At 49.4% G+C, this 16,094-nt stretch overlaps 1 protein-coding gene across 7 annotated transcripts in view; it reads left to right on the plus strand.

Moving 5' to 3' along the window:
- Positions 1-16,094, plus strand: part of SPATA20 (spermatogenesis associated 20) — a 2,039,700-nt gene that overhangs the window by 372,858 nt on the left and 1,650,748 nt on the right. For all 7 annotated transcript variants that reach the window (XM_086930841.1, XM_086930844.1, XM_086930843.1 and 4 more), the window contains one exon: positions 10,830-10,964. In XM_086930841.1, the coding sequence (XP_086786967.1) occupies positions 10,861-10,964 (104 nt within the window). In that variant the 5' untranslated portion in view covers positions 10,830-10,860. The remainder of the gene's footprint in view (positions 1-10,829; positions 10,965-16,094) is intronic.

Consider the following 16,094-nt stretch of genomic DNA (forward strand, 5'->3'; position numbering starts at 1 on the left):
CTCCGCCCGCGGACCGCTCTCGGCTGAGCATTGACGACGAGGGTCGGTCTCCCGGGTTTGGCGGCCATATTGGGTGTGGGCCGGGTGGGTGACACGCTCTAGTTGCGCTTATAAGGAAAGGACCATGACTCCGCGCAGCGGACGCGTACAGCGGACGCGCTGCACCTGCGCTGGAGTCGTGCCAGAGTCCTGCCCGTCTGCGCTCATCCGCGCACGACCGGACCCAGGGACCAGGACCCCTGGTAGGCGATTGACATACTCTGCGAGTGAGCTACTTCTTTTAGACCTAGGTGGGCAGACTGTAAATCCAACGACCTTGACCACAATAAAGGAGACTAACATCATACGATCCCCTAGCTGTAGGGCCCCTATCCACCCGCCCTCTCTGCATCTCGCTAGCCTCAATACAAGGTCACTTCAGAAACACCACCTTGAAATCTTTACTCTTCTTCAGGATGAGGCTATAGATGTATTAACCCTTACTGAAACGTGGCTAGGCGACAACTCTTCCCCTGATATTATAGCCGCCCTCCCAAATGCATACGACATTGTCTGGCACAACCGTCCGGATAATGCTCGAGGGGGGGGGGGGGGATAGCAATTATCTTTAAAAAACATCTAACAGTGGTCAAATTATTAGCTGAAACAGTAAATTCAGCGGACATACTTGGAGTAAAAATCACCCTGAATAACACATGCTTTATTCTCCTTACTGTCTATCGTCCACCACAATGTACTTCAGTGTTCAATGAACTATTTTCCCCCATCATTTCAGATATTTGTACTCAATATAAAAAAGTCTTGGTGACAGGAGATTTTAATGTCCACTGGGACAGTGCATATAAAGACCTGCCAACCCGCCAGTTAGAGACCTCTATGACCTCGTTAGGTCTAGAACAGCTCGTGGAAGCTCCAACGCATATTAAGGGTCACACCCTCGACCTATTCTGGACTTCTGATCCAGAGGTGGTCCTTACGAGCATCGTACCCTGTATTTGGTCTGACCATTACCTACTCCTGTGCGATATTCCTATTGATAGCGTTCCGGTCAAACCACCTTTAAAAACCAAAAAAGTGCATCAATGGAAAAAAAGTCGACTCAAAAGCCTTCCTAAACATATACAATCAACGGTCCCTTACGGTGATCTAGACCAGGACTATAACACTATAGTGGCGAACCTTAGACAGGCTATCGACCAGATAGCACCTGAAAGGGTACAGAAAATAAAGGGTGCCGAAAAAGGTGCCCCTTGGTTTACCCCGCTTCTGAGGGATCACAAAAGAAAGCTTCGCCATCTTGAGAGATGTTGGAGGAAAACAAAAGACTGTACAGACCGAGAACAGTATAAAATATCTTTGAATTTATATAAAAAGCTCATCGTGTCAGCTAAAGGGAAATACTGCGAAACTCGTATAAACAATGCAGCTAATGCACAGAAAGAAACATTCAAAATCTTAAAAGAACTGAGCAAGAAAGATGAAAAGGTTGAAATAACGATAGACTGTAACACCTTCCAATGTTACTTCCTTGAGAAAGTGGCAACCATTTTGTCTGATATTAAGAAGGACACTTCTAATGGTTCCTTTGCACCACAGGTCTCCCAAGCCCCCCTGAAATCCACCATTACTAGGTTTCCAGGCATGGATTCTACAACCCTTGGGCAGCTTATAAATAAAACCAAGTCAGGCTCCCCTGCAGACCCATGCCCCCCCGGAATTTTTCGTTTGGCGCTCCCTATTCTAGAGGATCATATCATCTCCCTCTTAAACAACTCGCTAGACACTGGCCTTTTACCAGCTAGTTTTAAAGAGGCACGTGTCAAGCCCCTGATAAAAAATCCGGGGGCGGACCCGGCTATTCTGAAAAACTATAGGCCAATATCCCAGCTGCCTTTTCTGTCCAAGATTCTGGAACAACATGTGCTAAAGTCCCTGTCCTCATTCCTGGAGTCACACCATCTACTCCAGGAGCGTCAAGCGGGGTTCCGCGCACATCACAGCACCGAGTTAGTAATGCTCTCGGTGCTGGATGAGCTCAGATGCATGGCTGACAGTAAAAAACCAAGTGCCCTGATACTTTTAGATCTTTCAGCGGCGTTTGATACTGTCAGCCATGCCCTGCTTCTGGACAGACTGGCCGCGTTCGGGATAAAGGATCTAGCACTTCAATGGCTAAAATCCTTTCTGTCAGGGAGGACCCAATGGATTCAATTAGCGGATTGTATATCTGAGGTGGGTGTTGAGTGCGGAGTCCCGCAGGGCTCTGCATTGTCACCACTCTTATTCAACCTTTATTTACAACCACTGATAGATTCCCTGGTAAGCATGGACTGCAGAATTTTTAACTATGCTGATGATACTCAGCTGTTGCGGAGTATTGACAACACAGCATCAGCTCAGACCCAGGCTCAGAATATACTTAGATATACGGTGAGCTGGATGACGGCAAATTTGCTGAAAATAAATCCCGAAAAAATGGAGGTCCTGGTGGTTTCGACTGCTGCCTCGCCCTTGGGTGATTTGTTCTGGCCCCAAGAGCTTAGCCCCACCCCGAAACCATGCCCTAATGTAAAAAGCCTTGTTATTAAGATCGACCATGAGCTGACAATGGCTAGCCAGATATCTTCTGTTGTCGGAACCTGCACAAACTTAATCAGGCAGCTGTGCAAGCTAGTTCCCCTACTCTCCCTAAATATGCTCCGGACCATTGTCTCAGCAACAATAATTTCAAGGATTGATTAGGGGAACGCGCTCTACCTAGGTTTGCCAAAAAATGTCATCAACCGCCTGCAGGTTATTTTGAACGATGCAGCGCGATTAATTTTTAGATCACCTAGACAGACCCATGCCTCCCCATTACTGCATAGGCTACATTGGCTCCCCATAAAGCAAAGGGTGGAATTTTAAAGTGTATGCATCGCCCATAAGGCAATCTATGGGCATGCGCCTGCCTATATAAAAGAACGGCTTGAGGTATATAATCTCAAACGAGCGCTGAGGTCTTCCAACTCCCAACTGCTGTCTTGTCCGCGTTTCAAAATGGCAACCAAGGGAGGGAGATCCTTTTCTGTCCAAGTCCCACAGATGTGGAACAAACTACCGGAGCCCCTCCGCAAAGAAACTAATCTTTTCCACTTTAGGAAGTCACTGAAAACGCTTTTGTTTAGGGAAGCTTTCTGTTCTATTTGAGTAATGTTGCTATATCTCTTACCTTCTGTTCACTTACTCAGCTGTTGTTACTGCTTCTGTCATGAGCGCCTCGAAACCTGACGGTGATTCGGCGCTATACAAACCTCAGATAACGATAACAATAACAATAACAAAACCACTTTAGGCATGCCCGGGTACAGCAATGTATAGTTTATGTCCATTGCTCGCAGTTTGTGTTTTGCTGATTCATACATTTTTCTGTCGTTACACCATTTTAGTGTAGTCCAGGAATATAGGGATCTGTCTGTATTCATGATTAACCTTCCGTAATTCCCTAACCATACATAATACTAAGTTTCTATCATGATAGTTCAAGAACCTGGCAATCACTGGCCTTGGGGTTGCTCCCTGTAGAGGTTACTGCTAGGGCCCTGTGATCCCTTTCCACCAGAAAACACAGCAAAAGGAAGGCATCCATCACTTCCACTATAGGGTCCAGGCGCCAACTGAAGAAGCAAGGATATTGGTGATGGAGTCATGACGCAAAGAGGTCCACTTGGCATGGGCCCTACCGCATCATCAAGTTCTCAAAAAGAGAAGGATCCAGCTTCCAGGCACTGTAGTCCTCTAGATATCTGGAGTGTCCATCTGCTGACTTATTGAGTTTCCCCGGCAGATATTCCGTCAGTACCGACAACTTGTAATCTAGGCAGCAGTTCCAAAAGCCCCAGGCCAAATCTGCCAGAACCTTGTGCCTTCTACGCAATTGATAGATCTTACCGCTGGTATGTTGTACATCTTCAACAAGATGGTGCAGGACACCTTGTTGGCCACCAGACTCTGAATCGCAAATGATCCGGCGAGGAGCTCCTGACCCTTGATGTGGAGAGACTTCTCTTGCTTTGACCACTGTCTACCTGTGGTAATATCTCCAAAGTGAGCGACCCAACCATGATGACTGGCATCCGATTTTATCACCAAATCCAGAGCTGATCCGAAAATGGCCCTGCTTTTCTAGACCTGCATATGATCGAGCCAGCATTAATGCTCCATCTGAGTTTCCGTGGAAAGAGAAATCTACGACAGGCCTCTACTGAGGTGCGTTGTAGGGCCCGGGCATGCATGGGACCCTGTAAGATCGCTTGGATCGATAAGAATAGAAGGCCCGCAATCCGAACCAGATGTCCGAGGGATAACATTTCCTGTTGTAGTGTTTTGCGCATATCCCTACGAATCAAGAGCATCTTCTTTTGGGTTAGCCTGAGGAACTGGTACATTATGTCGATCTCGAACCCCAGAAAGGTCATCAGCTTTGCCGGGACAAAGTAAGACTTCGGATCATTCAGTATAAAGCACTGGTCTAGTAACAAAGACTTAGTCATCCGAAGTTGCGAGAGTAAATTCGATTTTTCCTGGTGCATCAAAAGGATGTTGTCCAGGTACACTATCGGTCGCACTCTCCTTGCCCATAGCCATTCCATACCCGGCCTCATCACCTTGGTGAAGCACCAGGGTGCCAAAGACAGGCTGAATGGCAGCTATGTGAACTCAAGGATATGGTTTTTCCACTCAAAGTTTAGGAACAGTCTGTGGGTAAGAAAATATCAGGATAGTAAGGAAGGCATCCTTCAGTTTGAGCCGTACCAAACAGTCTTTGGGCAGTAGAATATTCCTCAGGAGGTGGATGCCCTCCTTCTTTAAATGAGGGTATACCACTCATTGATTGAAATCTCAAAGATTTATAGCTGGTCGGAATCCTTTGTCCTTTTTCCCGAACAGAAAAATATTGATCAGAAATATTTTTATGTGTTGCAACAACTATGTTTTGTGTGGTATTCAGACCTACCCAGCTGGTTTCTCTTATTTCAGAAATGATGAGAGAGAGAGAGAAAACATAAGAGCTTATAGAGAACGTAGTCCCTTAAAGATTTCCCTTTTTGACATTTTCCCAAAAATTGCTGAATCAGCATTTTTGTAAAAATTCTGTTTTTATAAAAAAAAAATCCCTAAAAAGTAAACAAACAAATGGGCCCACCCTCCTTGTATCTGCACTGCTGCTGAGTCAATCAAAGGAGCGCTAGCAGCGGGCAAGAGAGTTGTGACCTCTGATTCACCTCCTTCTGTCCTGTTTTACTTCTGGCCCCCATTTCTCTGCTATCACTTGTCACATGTGTCCCACCTCCTTTGGTATCCTGTGTCTACTCTGGCCTCCTTTCCTCTGATGTCTCTTGTGAAGTTTGAAGCCCCCCACGGCTGTCCTGTGTCACCTCTGTTAACCCTTTCTCTGCTGCCTGGTGTCTTCCATCCACAGCTCTTTGCCTCCTATGCCCACTTCCCCTTTGCCCAATGCCACCTCACCTCCTGCCCCTTCTCGCCACTAAATTGTGTCTCTAACACCACCTACCCACGTAGTTGTGTGTCTCTAGTGCCCACTTCCCATGAATCCAGTGCCCCACCGCCCACCATTGCCCTGTATTTCCTGTGCCCATCTCTCTAGTGCTCTCCTCCCCCCACTGCCTCATCCAGCTCTGGCCCCGTGAAGCTCAGAGCCACAGCTGGAAAGCGAGATGCCTGGTGCCGGAGAGATTGTAACCTTTAAACTGAATTCTACCCTTTCCCTGGCAACTAACTGCCCTCCTATTGCAAGGTGTGGTGGTCCTGGAGACTATGCCAGGACATAAACAGACCAAGCTGTATTTTTGTGACAGACACGTTTTTTAGCCTGTTGCAAAAATATTGCAAATGTTGGGGTTTGTGGCCGCTACAAATTTGCAAAGACTTCAACATCCTGTGAGGTCTGTGTGGTACACATCAGGGAATGGAGCCCATCTCACACTTTAACGACTGTGCCACAATGACAGGACTTTATTCTGCAGGAGACCGATTGAGCCAGATATCTCATATCAGTGCATATGTAAATTTGGTGGGCCAAATGGCCATTGATTTTATCCACCAAGAAAGTTTGAAGATAGTACTTCAGGAAATTGCACACCAGAGAAGGGCTTCCTTTTGGCAAAACACATCAGGCAGAGTACTTTGGCGATTACACATCAGAGAGATGTGAACTGAGTGTGCACATTCTAGAGTGCAGTCCATCCTGACACAAAGAAGGGGCTTCAGCCTGGACTGGGCGGTGGCCGCTGCACTGGAGGTCCGTTGCGGTCGCTGCTGCCTCAATAATTTATTTGGGACACTGTGTTTTTTGAATCGTTCCCCCCAAATAAATTATTAAGGCCGCCGCCGCCGCAACGGACCTCCAGTGCTGCGTGGCCGCCTCATAAATGGTGCCACCTGGGGCGGACCGCCCCCCTCGCACCCCCCCTAGCTACACACCTGGCTACATGCACTGGTAGCAGGACGGACACAGCAGAAAGGCCAGAGACAAGAGGAACTGTACACCCCAGCAGGACATACTTTCATTTCTCCACCAGCGGAACATGGGAGCCCCTGAACACTGACAAGATGTGTCAGTCAGTCTGCAAGGCCCCAAAACAGCAACCCCACGAAAGGAAGAAGAAGGCTGTGAGAGACACAGCCGGGACGGATGAAAAGGGCGCCACATGTCCCAATGGGCTGCCCATACTTTCAATGGAAAAAGGCTGTTGCATGTCACCAAGGCCCCCCAAGAGGCCTGAAGCTTCTCCAGCCCAGGCAAGCCCCGACCACCAAAGACAGCCACCGCCAGCAAGGGTGGACAACCAGCCAAGACAGCAATATCTCAAGGGAAATACCCCAACGACAGCGCAAGGAGAGACTGGTGCAGAACAGCACCACCCGGGGACACTCAATACAACCACCAGCAGCGCTGACATCACGTCATCTGCTCCTCCCGGAGCACAGGCACCCCACGTGCCAGGAAAACATCCATGAAGAGAACCGAGCACGCAAAGGCAAAGAGCACGCAAAGCCAAAGGCGCGCAGGAAGCAACGCCAGTGAACCTGACTGCACAGTCAGCACCCAGGAAACCTCCGCACACAGAAGCACTGCTGGACGCAGGTTGGCGAGCACGCACATCTCCACCGACACAGCGAAGTCCTGCAGTAGGCCGAAGACCACCCACGGTGTCCCCCCTCACACCGCCTCAAGACGGAGTCGGCCACGACCCAAGACCGCCAAGAGAGGAGTCGCACACCCCACGTGGCAGGCCGCCACAGCACCATGTGCTTCAACGAACAGCGAGACAAGACCAGACGTCACGTCGCCCAGCAAGCAAGGAGCACCTCACCAAGTGACTAGCCCAGACAAGCATGCCAGAGCAAAGGCAGAAGCCGGCGCCATGACAGCGCCGGCTTGAGGTCCAAACGCAACACCCTCGTGGAAAAGAAGAAGAGTGACAGCTCTGTCACCCCGAAGACCGGATGAGCACAGGTGGGCTGAACAAGCCAACAAAGGGAGAAAACCGAGGACTCACAGCCAGCCAAGAAGCACACCCTGACACGCCAGACAGCCACCAAGGCGGAACAACGTCCCAGGATACAGCCCCACGGATGAACCAAACATAAGCCGCAGCAAGCGCAGTCCAAGTCTCATCCCAACGCTTCCCCAGGCGACCGTCCATCCCCGAGCGTCGGTAGTCTGAGTCAGTCGGTATCGCTGCTCCTGTCTGCAGATGCCACGGGCGAAGAACAGCACTGAGCGGCTGCCCTCTCACCGCCTCAAGATGTAGTCGGCAGTGGCCCCACAACAAGTAAGAGAGGAACCGTACACGCTACATGTCAAGCTGCCACCCAAGGTCAACATCAACAAAGCGGAGGCACATGGCTGCCAAATCTCTCCAGACATCCAGCACTCCCAGCAAGTCACCAACACCTATCATCCCGAGTCTCTACATGGCTGGTAACCACCATCACCCCAGCCATCAGCACCTGCGCCAACCAACACCACTGCCAGAGACCGGCAGTGTGGACTGGCAAGAGGTTCAAGAAGTTCAAGTAAGACGTGGTCCACGACCAAGGAACCAACGAACTTCGACACCCTCAAGAAGCAGAAGTATAACCATTAAAAGGAGAAGGTCGCGGCGACTGGTCCAGTCACAGAGTGGAAAAGAAGACAGTGTCCTAGAGCCAGGACAAGACCAGAGGGAAACGGGCGGAGTGCACGCCACTCGGAGAAGCCTGGTTAGGAGGACAAGAGCAGCGAGGTGACCAGACCACGTTGCGAAAAGGAAAACAGAGGAGAAGGGCACGACGCCATTAAGGAAAGAGATGAAGAAAGGAGTCCACGACGCCATCAAGAACAACACCCAGAAAGGTGAGGAGAGGTGCGACAAGTCTGCACACCACCAGAAGAGGAGGTGACATGCGCCACAACATCGAATACAAGGGCTTACAAGTCAAAGGGAACATCAGTAGCACTTGGCGAGGAACAGGCCTCTACCTACAAGTTCTCTGACAACCCGTCAACTGCAGAAAGGAACAGGCTGGACTATTGGCAACACCCACCTTTGGGATTGAGCGGAAGCCTGGATGCGGAGAGCGCTCAGACGTCCGGCAGAAGGAAAACTGACCACTCCACACCAGCCCGTGGATATCCAAGGGGCAAAGGCCTCAGGGACACTGGTGGCAGAGGGTCCCGACACGAGAGATGGATCCGTCGCCGTCTACCCTGCACGTCCCCGGAAGAAGGGGAACTTGTGCGCAAAGGAAAGAGTCAACAACCACCCTCCAGGCGGTGCTACGGATGCATGGTAGTAATCTCATCGCCTCCTCCATTCACACCGGCTTGTGGAGTTGGAGCAACGCTGCAGAGAACACCCTGCCCAGCGGAAACCTGAAGAAGAGGGCCTCCGGGACATCTCGTGGCAGGAGAATACCCACAAGAGAGGCGTCCCAGTGAGAGGGGTGCCTTTCAACCTCTCCCTCGTTTGCAATATGAAACCAAGCTGCCTACAGTGAAGGAACCCTACGGACCAGTAGAAGACAACCTCCATAAAGTCCACCATGTGGTCGTCCTATTCAGCGTCAACCCAAAAGCAAGATCTCATTGGACTGAAGAACACACTACCATGGCGCAAGTCCAGAAGAGCACGCCCACCGAGAACCAGGACATCGAGCCCAGGAGAACTAACATTTCAGCGGCAATTTCCACCGTCGTCATCTAGCAAGCAGCTGAAGAGACTCCTTTTAAATTTACGAGGATTGCATATTTATGTTTATGTTCCTACCACAGGTTCGGACTTTGTTCCTTTAATTTTTGTTAAAGTTTGGGAGGAATGTAGTGTCCTGCTGAACACGTTCTAGTGTTTCTGAAAGTGTAACCTACACTGTACACCCACCCACCACCAACGTCACGAGTCAGGTGACCCGGTCAAAAAGGAGCCGAGCGCATGTGCTCGAGGCCAGTTAGTACACCATCATATCCAGTGTCTGTGTCCTTTAGTTCTGGTCATGCGGGCCTGAGGCCCGACACTACAACACTGTCGGCTGCCATGTGGGCAGCAGTGCCTCCCTGTGGGCGCTAAACCAAGCTTCTTCGTCAGTAAAGGGAGATGCGTCAGAAAAGACCGGCAGGGAAGTCCTCCAACTGTGAGGACCAGGTGCCCTCTAAAACTGACAAGTGGTGATCAGAAGTGGATCGATTGCGGTGCTCGCCCGCAATAACCATGGCGAAGAAAGAGGAAGTGCTGCTCCTTGATGTTGCTTATATGGGACTTACTCTATGATTATACTGTTGACGTGTTGCATAGACTCATGGGAATTGTATTCTTTAAATTTAACATGTTGTTTAAGGCTGCTAAGTGGAATAAATGAGAGTTAAGCATAATCTATGCCTCTGGTCCTGACGCGCGCGTGTGCGTGCGTGTGTGTGTTTGTGTGTGTCTATATATATGAAAATATATATATAATATTTGATGTGCTATCAAACTATTGTAAAGAAAATGCTGTATATTATCCATGTACCTAAACACTGGCTGCAGCATTCGTTTGTAAATTTAAAATGTGCACTTAAATGAATAAATGAAATGTAATTGGGGGAATAAAAGCAGAAAGATTCAAAGGTAATGTCAGTAATATGGTGATTGGTGGTGATGCTATTTCGTGTGGCTGTGAGTAAACACATTATGTTATTGGTTGCACTGTAGTTCTGTGGGGGTCATAATCTAGTAGTGGAAGGGAGCTGGTATGATTGGGTAGTATTGTGGTTGATTGGGCGCTGCAGTTTCAGCTAGTGGGGGAGGGTATAGTGGTGTAGGGTGGTAATTAAGTGCTCTTGGGGAAATGGAGGGCTGGAGGTGCTAGTGTGGTGGTACAATTCTGGTAGTACACCAGTATGCAGCTTTTCTGGTAGGGTAGTGCTGGATTTTGTAGTGACATGTTGATAAGTAGGTAGTGACATGGACATGATGTGGTGTGAGGTAGTGTGGGAATTATGGAAGTTTTGCTGTTGTGCAGGGCTGGGGTTTGTAGTTTTGTAGTTTGGGTTTCATTGTACAGTGATTTTGGGTGCTAGTGCAGGGCTGAAAATGATATTGATGTACAAAGCAACAGTCCACTGTAGAAGATAGGTTTATAATAAGGCTGTGGGAGGAGCGAGGGCAGTCCTAGGGCATACTTTGGGAGGAGAGAGTTAGGAGTGATGAAAAAATGTGCATGGGGAGTTGCAGAGAAAGTGGTGAAAGAAGTGAGCGCTTAGTAGATATGTAAGTGATTTAAAGTCTTTGACTTTTCGTTTCTTCCAGGAGGTTCTTTCTCTGGAGAAATCACATAAAAATGGCCACAGGCGGGAGAAGACCCACCATAACTGTTCATGCTAACAGTCTTATCAACGAGAAGTCTCCATATCTCCTGCAACATGCACACAATCCTGTAGACTGGTGAGTAGTACTGCAGTGGAACGAATTGTGAGGCCAGTGTGGAGGTGCCTTACCTTTGGTACCATTGTGAGCAATGCATTGCACTGTCTATAATATTAAGGTGGTGGTGTATCCCTTTGGGCCCTCTAGGAGGGGACAGAACAGAACATTGGTAGTAGCCCATCAGTGTTGGGAAAAATGAATATGCCTCAATGAAATGATCTTGACTCAGATGTTAAGGTTCTCCATGGTGTGATTCTCTCTTGTTTTCACCCTGGAAGGGTCTCCACTCCTACACTGGATACTGGAGCAACACTTTAAATACTTATATTAAAATATGAAAGAATTGTGTAACTAAAACATTACCTTATACTGCAACATGTTCAGTCCTTTTTAAAAAGTAATACTTTCAAATCAGACACATCTAAGTGCATTTGACTAAAAACACCCCATAACAATATAATAAAACTAAAAAGCAGAATCAAATGGTATCTTATGCTAAGAATAATACCAGAGGGAAACAAACAACATGTTTTAAAGATTCCAGAAGCGCCCTGTGTCATCATGCCCTGGCGGTTTATTTTTGCAAGCTTACAGATCTAAGCTCCATAAACAAAGCAGGCTACTTGTGGCTAAACACTTGTTTTTTAACTGTATTTTTCAGGTGTGTAAAAAAATAGCTTTTTTCTAGTTTTGTCAAGGTATTATCATTTCTCTATTCTCAGTGATTAAGTCGACTTTTTTGGACAGGCATCCTTAATTATTGTCATTTGCTTTTTTGAGTCGCTCCATTAAGAAGTATAAAATCAGTTTGGAAATATGTAAAAGGCTGATATGTAGAGAACGTGTGTGAGTCAGGCTACGCTAGGAGAGGTAGGCAAAGCACCTTTCATCTCCACTTCTGCTGGAAAAAGAACCACTTTTCGCCCCTTTGATTTGGAGGCACCTTGTTTTGTTGCCAGACCAAGTTTGATGTCCTGATATTTCTTGATGTTGAGGTTTTTTAGGGTTTTGCCGTTAGTGCTCTTGCCATCAAGGCTTCCAACATCAAGCTAGAAATCTTAGAGATGAATACTTTTTGCTGTCCCCACATTCAAGCTGAATCTGTGACTGATGAACTCCCACTCAGTGCCACTGGTGCTGCAGCCACTGACAAGCCAGGAACTTGCAAAGCATGAAGAATGATCCACAACTCTGGCAAACCTGCTCCTCTGTACCTGAGGCGCTATGATATTCTTTTTTGCCGTTAAATGTGGATCTGGAGCTTTGCTCCAACTCTGTGAGCCTTCTGTTGACTCCTAAACTCTTTATTGTGTGCTGGGGAATGATGTCCCTACCGAAAGCAACAGTGTTCAAGCCATGCAGAGACTATAGGAATCAGATGTCACCGTCAGAAGGTGCATCTTTGAAGCTAAAGATCCAGCTATGACTGAGATAGCCTCGCAGTTTCTTCAGAAAATAATTTGCAAGTTACTAGGAACACATAACTTCACAGAGTACTCACAGCAGGAAGTTAAACAAATCGCACACATAAAGCGAGCCACTACAGAAGTACCTCAACATGCTACAAGGGCTTGGGAATATCAGTGAATCCGATTTTCACATGGAGAAGACAAAACTGCAGGCCAGGTTAAGTAGAAAGAATGGACACTGAAGGACTCGAGAGGCAAGAGTTTCTCTGCATTTTACATTGAAAGAAAATGTTGTATATGAATGGCTTCACTACAACAACATGCTGATGTAGTTCTGCAACAACAACACATTGAATTATTCTCAACCACTGCCAATTCCTCAGGGCTACATTCCAGTCCATTGTTAGGACTCCAACTGCATCCTATTGACGAGGCTCAAATAGACCAACACCCGTCCTGGATTGCCTGTGTTTCGATCCAAGTGGGTTCTGAACTTTTTGTGCCCACTGTGCCACATCACACAGGAAACAGCAAATGTGAAAATCAGTTTTGGTCCTACTCCAATAGGAACAGTGCAGCACGAACCAGACTGTTCGTATTGGAGCAGGGCCAAGGCTGATTTGCATATGCACTGCTTCCTGTGTGAGGTGGCACAGTGGCCAAAAAAACATGGACTTTATTTCGGCCTAATGTAATTAGTAGTGGCTGAAATTGATTCAAGCAATGCACCGATCACTTAATTTATTTCTTATGAATGGATTTATGGTACTTCTTAAAGCAAATAGAGGCTTTTTGCGCAGGAAGAGAAGGCAATAAACTCTATGTCAGGGCAAAGTTATAAAGAAAAGTTAGAATCGCAGATGACTGCAGTTAATCTAGCACATGGGTACTCACAAACTTTCTCTCGGGGCCAAATTTACAGTGTAGTTTGTGGCCGAGGGATGCACCGGTGGGGGCGCGGTCAGAGGGGGAGGGGGCGGGGCTAAAGCAAAAAAAATTGTGACCATGAGGTTGAACACAGGTCCCTGCAGCAGAGGTTTTCGTCCACTGAGCCACCACACCCAGCATACACACATCTCTTTCTCTCTCTCTCTCTCTCTCACTCTCTCTCTCACTCCCTCCCTCTCTCTCTCCCTCGCTCTCCCTCCCTCCGTCTCCCTCCCTCCATCTGTCTCCCTCCCTCTGTCTCCCTCTCTGTCTCCCTCTCTCTCTCCCTCTCTCAGTCTCCCCCCTCTTTCTCCCCCCTCTGTCTCCCTTCCTCTGTCTCCCACCCTCTGTCTCCCACCCTCTGTCTCCCACCCTCTGCCTCCCTCCCTCTGCCTCCCTCCCTCTGCCTCCCTCCCTCTCTCTCCCTCCGTCTCTCTCCCTCTGTCTCCCTCCCTCCTCTGTCGCCCTCTTCCCTCTATCTCCCTCTCTCTGTCCCCTCTCTCTGTCCCCCTCTCTCAATCAATCAATCAATCAATCACTGCATTTCTAAAGCTCGCTAGATACCTGTGAGGGTCTCAAGGCCCTTGGGGGAACGGGGCTCTACCTATCGAAGAGCCAGGTCTTGAGAAGTCTTCTGAAGGCCAGCAGGTCCTGAGTCTGTCGTAGGCTGGTAGCCAGGTCTTGGCGGTGAGGTAGGAGAAGGATCTGCCGCCGCCGGTGGTTTTCCAGATACGAAGAACTGTGGCGAGGGCGAGGTTGGCTGAGCTGAGGCTTCGGGTGGGGGTGTGGAAGCTGAGTGGGTTGTTGAGGTATGTAGGTCCGGTGTTGTGTAGTGCTTTGTGTGCGTGGATGAGGAGTTTGAAGGTGATCCTCTTGTTCACGGGGAGCCAGTGCAGGCCTCTCAATGGGGTGTGATGTGGCTGCGTTGGGGGACGTTGAGGATCAGTCGTGCTGAGGCGTTCTGGATTAGTTGTAGTCGTCTCAGGAGCTTGGTTGTTGTTCCTGAGTAGAGGGCGTTCCCGTAGTCGAGTCTGCTGGTGATGAGGGCCTTTGTGACGGTTTTTCTCGTGTCGGGAGGGATCCATTTGAAGATCCTGCGGAGCATTCGGAGGGTGTTGAAGCAGGACGCGGAGACGGCGTTGACTTGCCTGGTCATGGAGAGGATGGAGTTGAGGATGACCCCCAGGTTGTGTGCGTGGTCTGTGGGTTCCGAGGCTGTGCCTAGCGATGTGGGCCACCAAGAGTCGTCCCAGGCTGATGGGGTGGGTCCGAGAATGAGGACCTCCGTCTTGTCTGAATTCTGCTTCAGTCTGCTGTCCTTCATCCAGTCGGCTACGGCCTTCATTCCTCTGTGGAGGTTGGCTTTGGCGGTGTGGGGTCTTCGGTGAGGGATATGATCAGCTGGGTGTCGTCGGCGTAGGAGATGATGTTGAGGTTATGTTGTCGTGCGACGTGGGCGAGCCGTGCCATGTAGATATTGAACAGCGTCGGGCTGAGGGAGGATCCCTGTGGAACGCCGCAGATGATCTCAGTGGTTTTTGAGCGGAAGGGTGGGAGGCGGACGCTCTGGGTTCTGCCGGAGAGGAAGGATGTGGTCCAGGCCAGGGCCTTCTCTTGAATTCCGGCGTCATGGAGGCGTGCTGATAGGGTGCGTTGGCAGACTGTGTCAAAGGCTGCTGATAAGACCAGGAGGATGAGGGCGGCTGTTTCTCCTTTGTCCATCAGGATCCTGATGTCATCAGTGGCAGCGATTAGGGCGGTTTCGGTGCTGTGGTTGCTGCGAAAACCGGATTGAGAAGGGTCCAGGATGTTGTTGTCTTCGAGGTAGCGGGTTAGATGTTTGTTGACAATCTTCTCTGTCACTTTTGCCGGGAACGGGAGCAGGGAGATGGGCCGGAAGTTCTTGAGGTCCTTTGGGTCCGCCTTGGGCTTCTTCAGAAGGGCTTTGATCTCGGCGTGCTTCCAGCTTTCCGGGAAGGTTACTGTCTCGAAGGAACTGTTGATTGTTTTCCGGAGGTGGGGTGCGATGGTTGTGCTGGCTTTGTTGAAGACGTGGTGAGGGCAGGGGTCAGATGGGGATCCGGAGTGGATGGAGTTCATGGTTTTGATGGTGTCTTCGTCACTGACGTAGGACCAGGCGGTCTGACGACTGGTGCGGGTGGTGGTCGCAGGGGTGGTGGGCTCGGTGGTGGGTGCGGGGGGTGTCGGAGTTGAAGCTGTCGTGGATGTCGTTGATCTTGCGGTGAAAGAAGGTGGCCAGGGAGTTGCACAGGTATATTGATGGTGGGATGTTGGTGGTGTTGGAACTGGGGTTGGAGAGCTCTTTCACGATACTGAGGAGCTCTTTGGTGTTGTGTGCGTTGTTGTCAAAGTGATCCTCTTGGCGGTCCTCTTGGCGGTCCTGATGAGTTGGTGGTGTCTGCGGGTGGCGCTCTTGTGGGCTGTGTTGCTGTCTGGTGTTCGGTCGTGGAGCCATTTCTTCTCCAGCTTTCGACAGGTGCGCTTGGAGATCCGGAGGTCTTCGGTGAAGCCAAGCAGATTTTCTTGTTGGTATGGTTGGTTGTGGAGGTCTTGAGAGGGGCAAGGGTGTTGGCGCAGTCATTGATCCACTGCTTGAGGTTGGTCGTGGCGGTGTCTGGGTCGGTGGGGTCGGCGGGTGGCCTCCGGGTAAGGGTGGTAGTGAGTTGGTCCTTGGTGACCTTGCCCTTGCGGTTTGGCAGCTGTTGGGTGCGATGGTGTGTGTTGGGTTTCCTGAAGGTGAAGTGGACGCATCTGTGGTCTGTCCAGTGGGGTTCGGTGGTGTGGTTGAAGG

This window comes from Lissotriton vulgaris, chromosome 7, assembly GCF_964263255.1.
Source record: "Lissotriton vulgaris chromosome 7, aLisVul1.2, whole genome shotgun sequence".
NCBI classification, from domain to species: Eukaryota; Metazoa; Chordata; class Amphibia; order Caudata; family Salamandridae; genus Lissotriton; species Lissotriton vulgaris.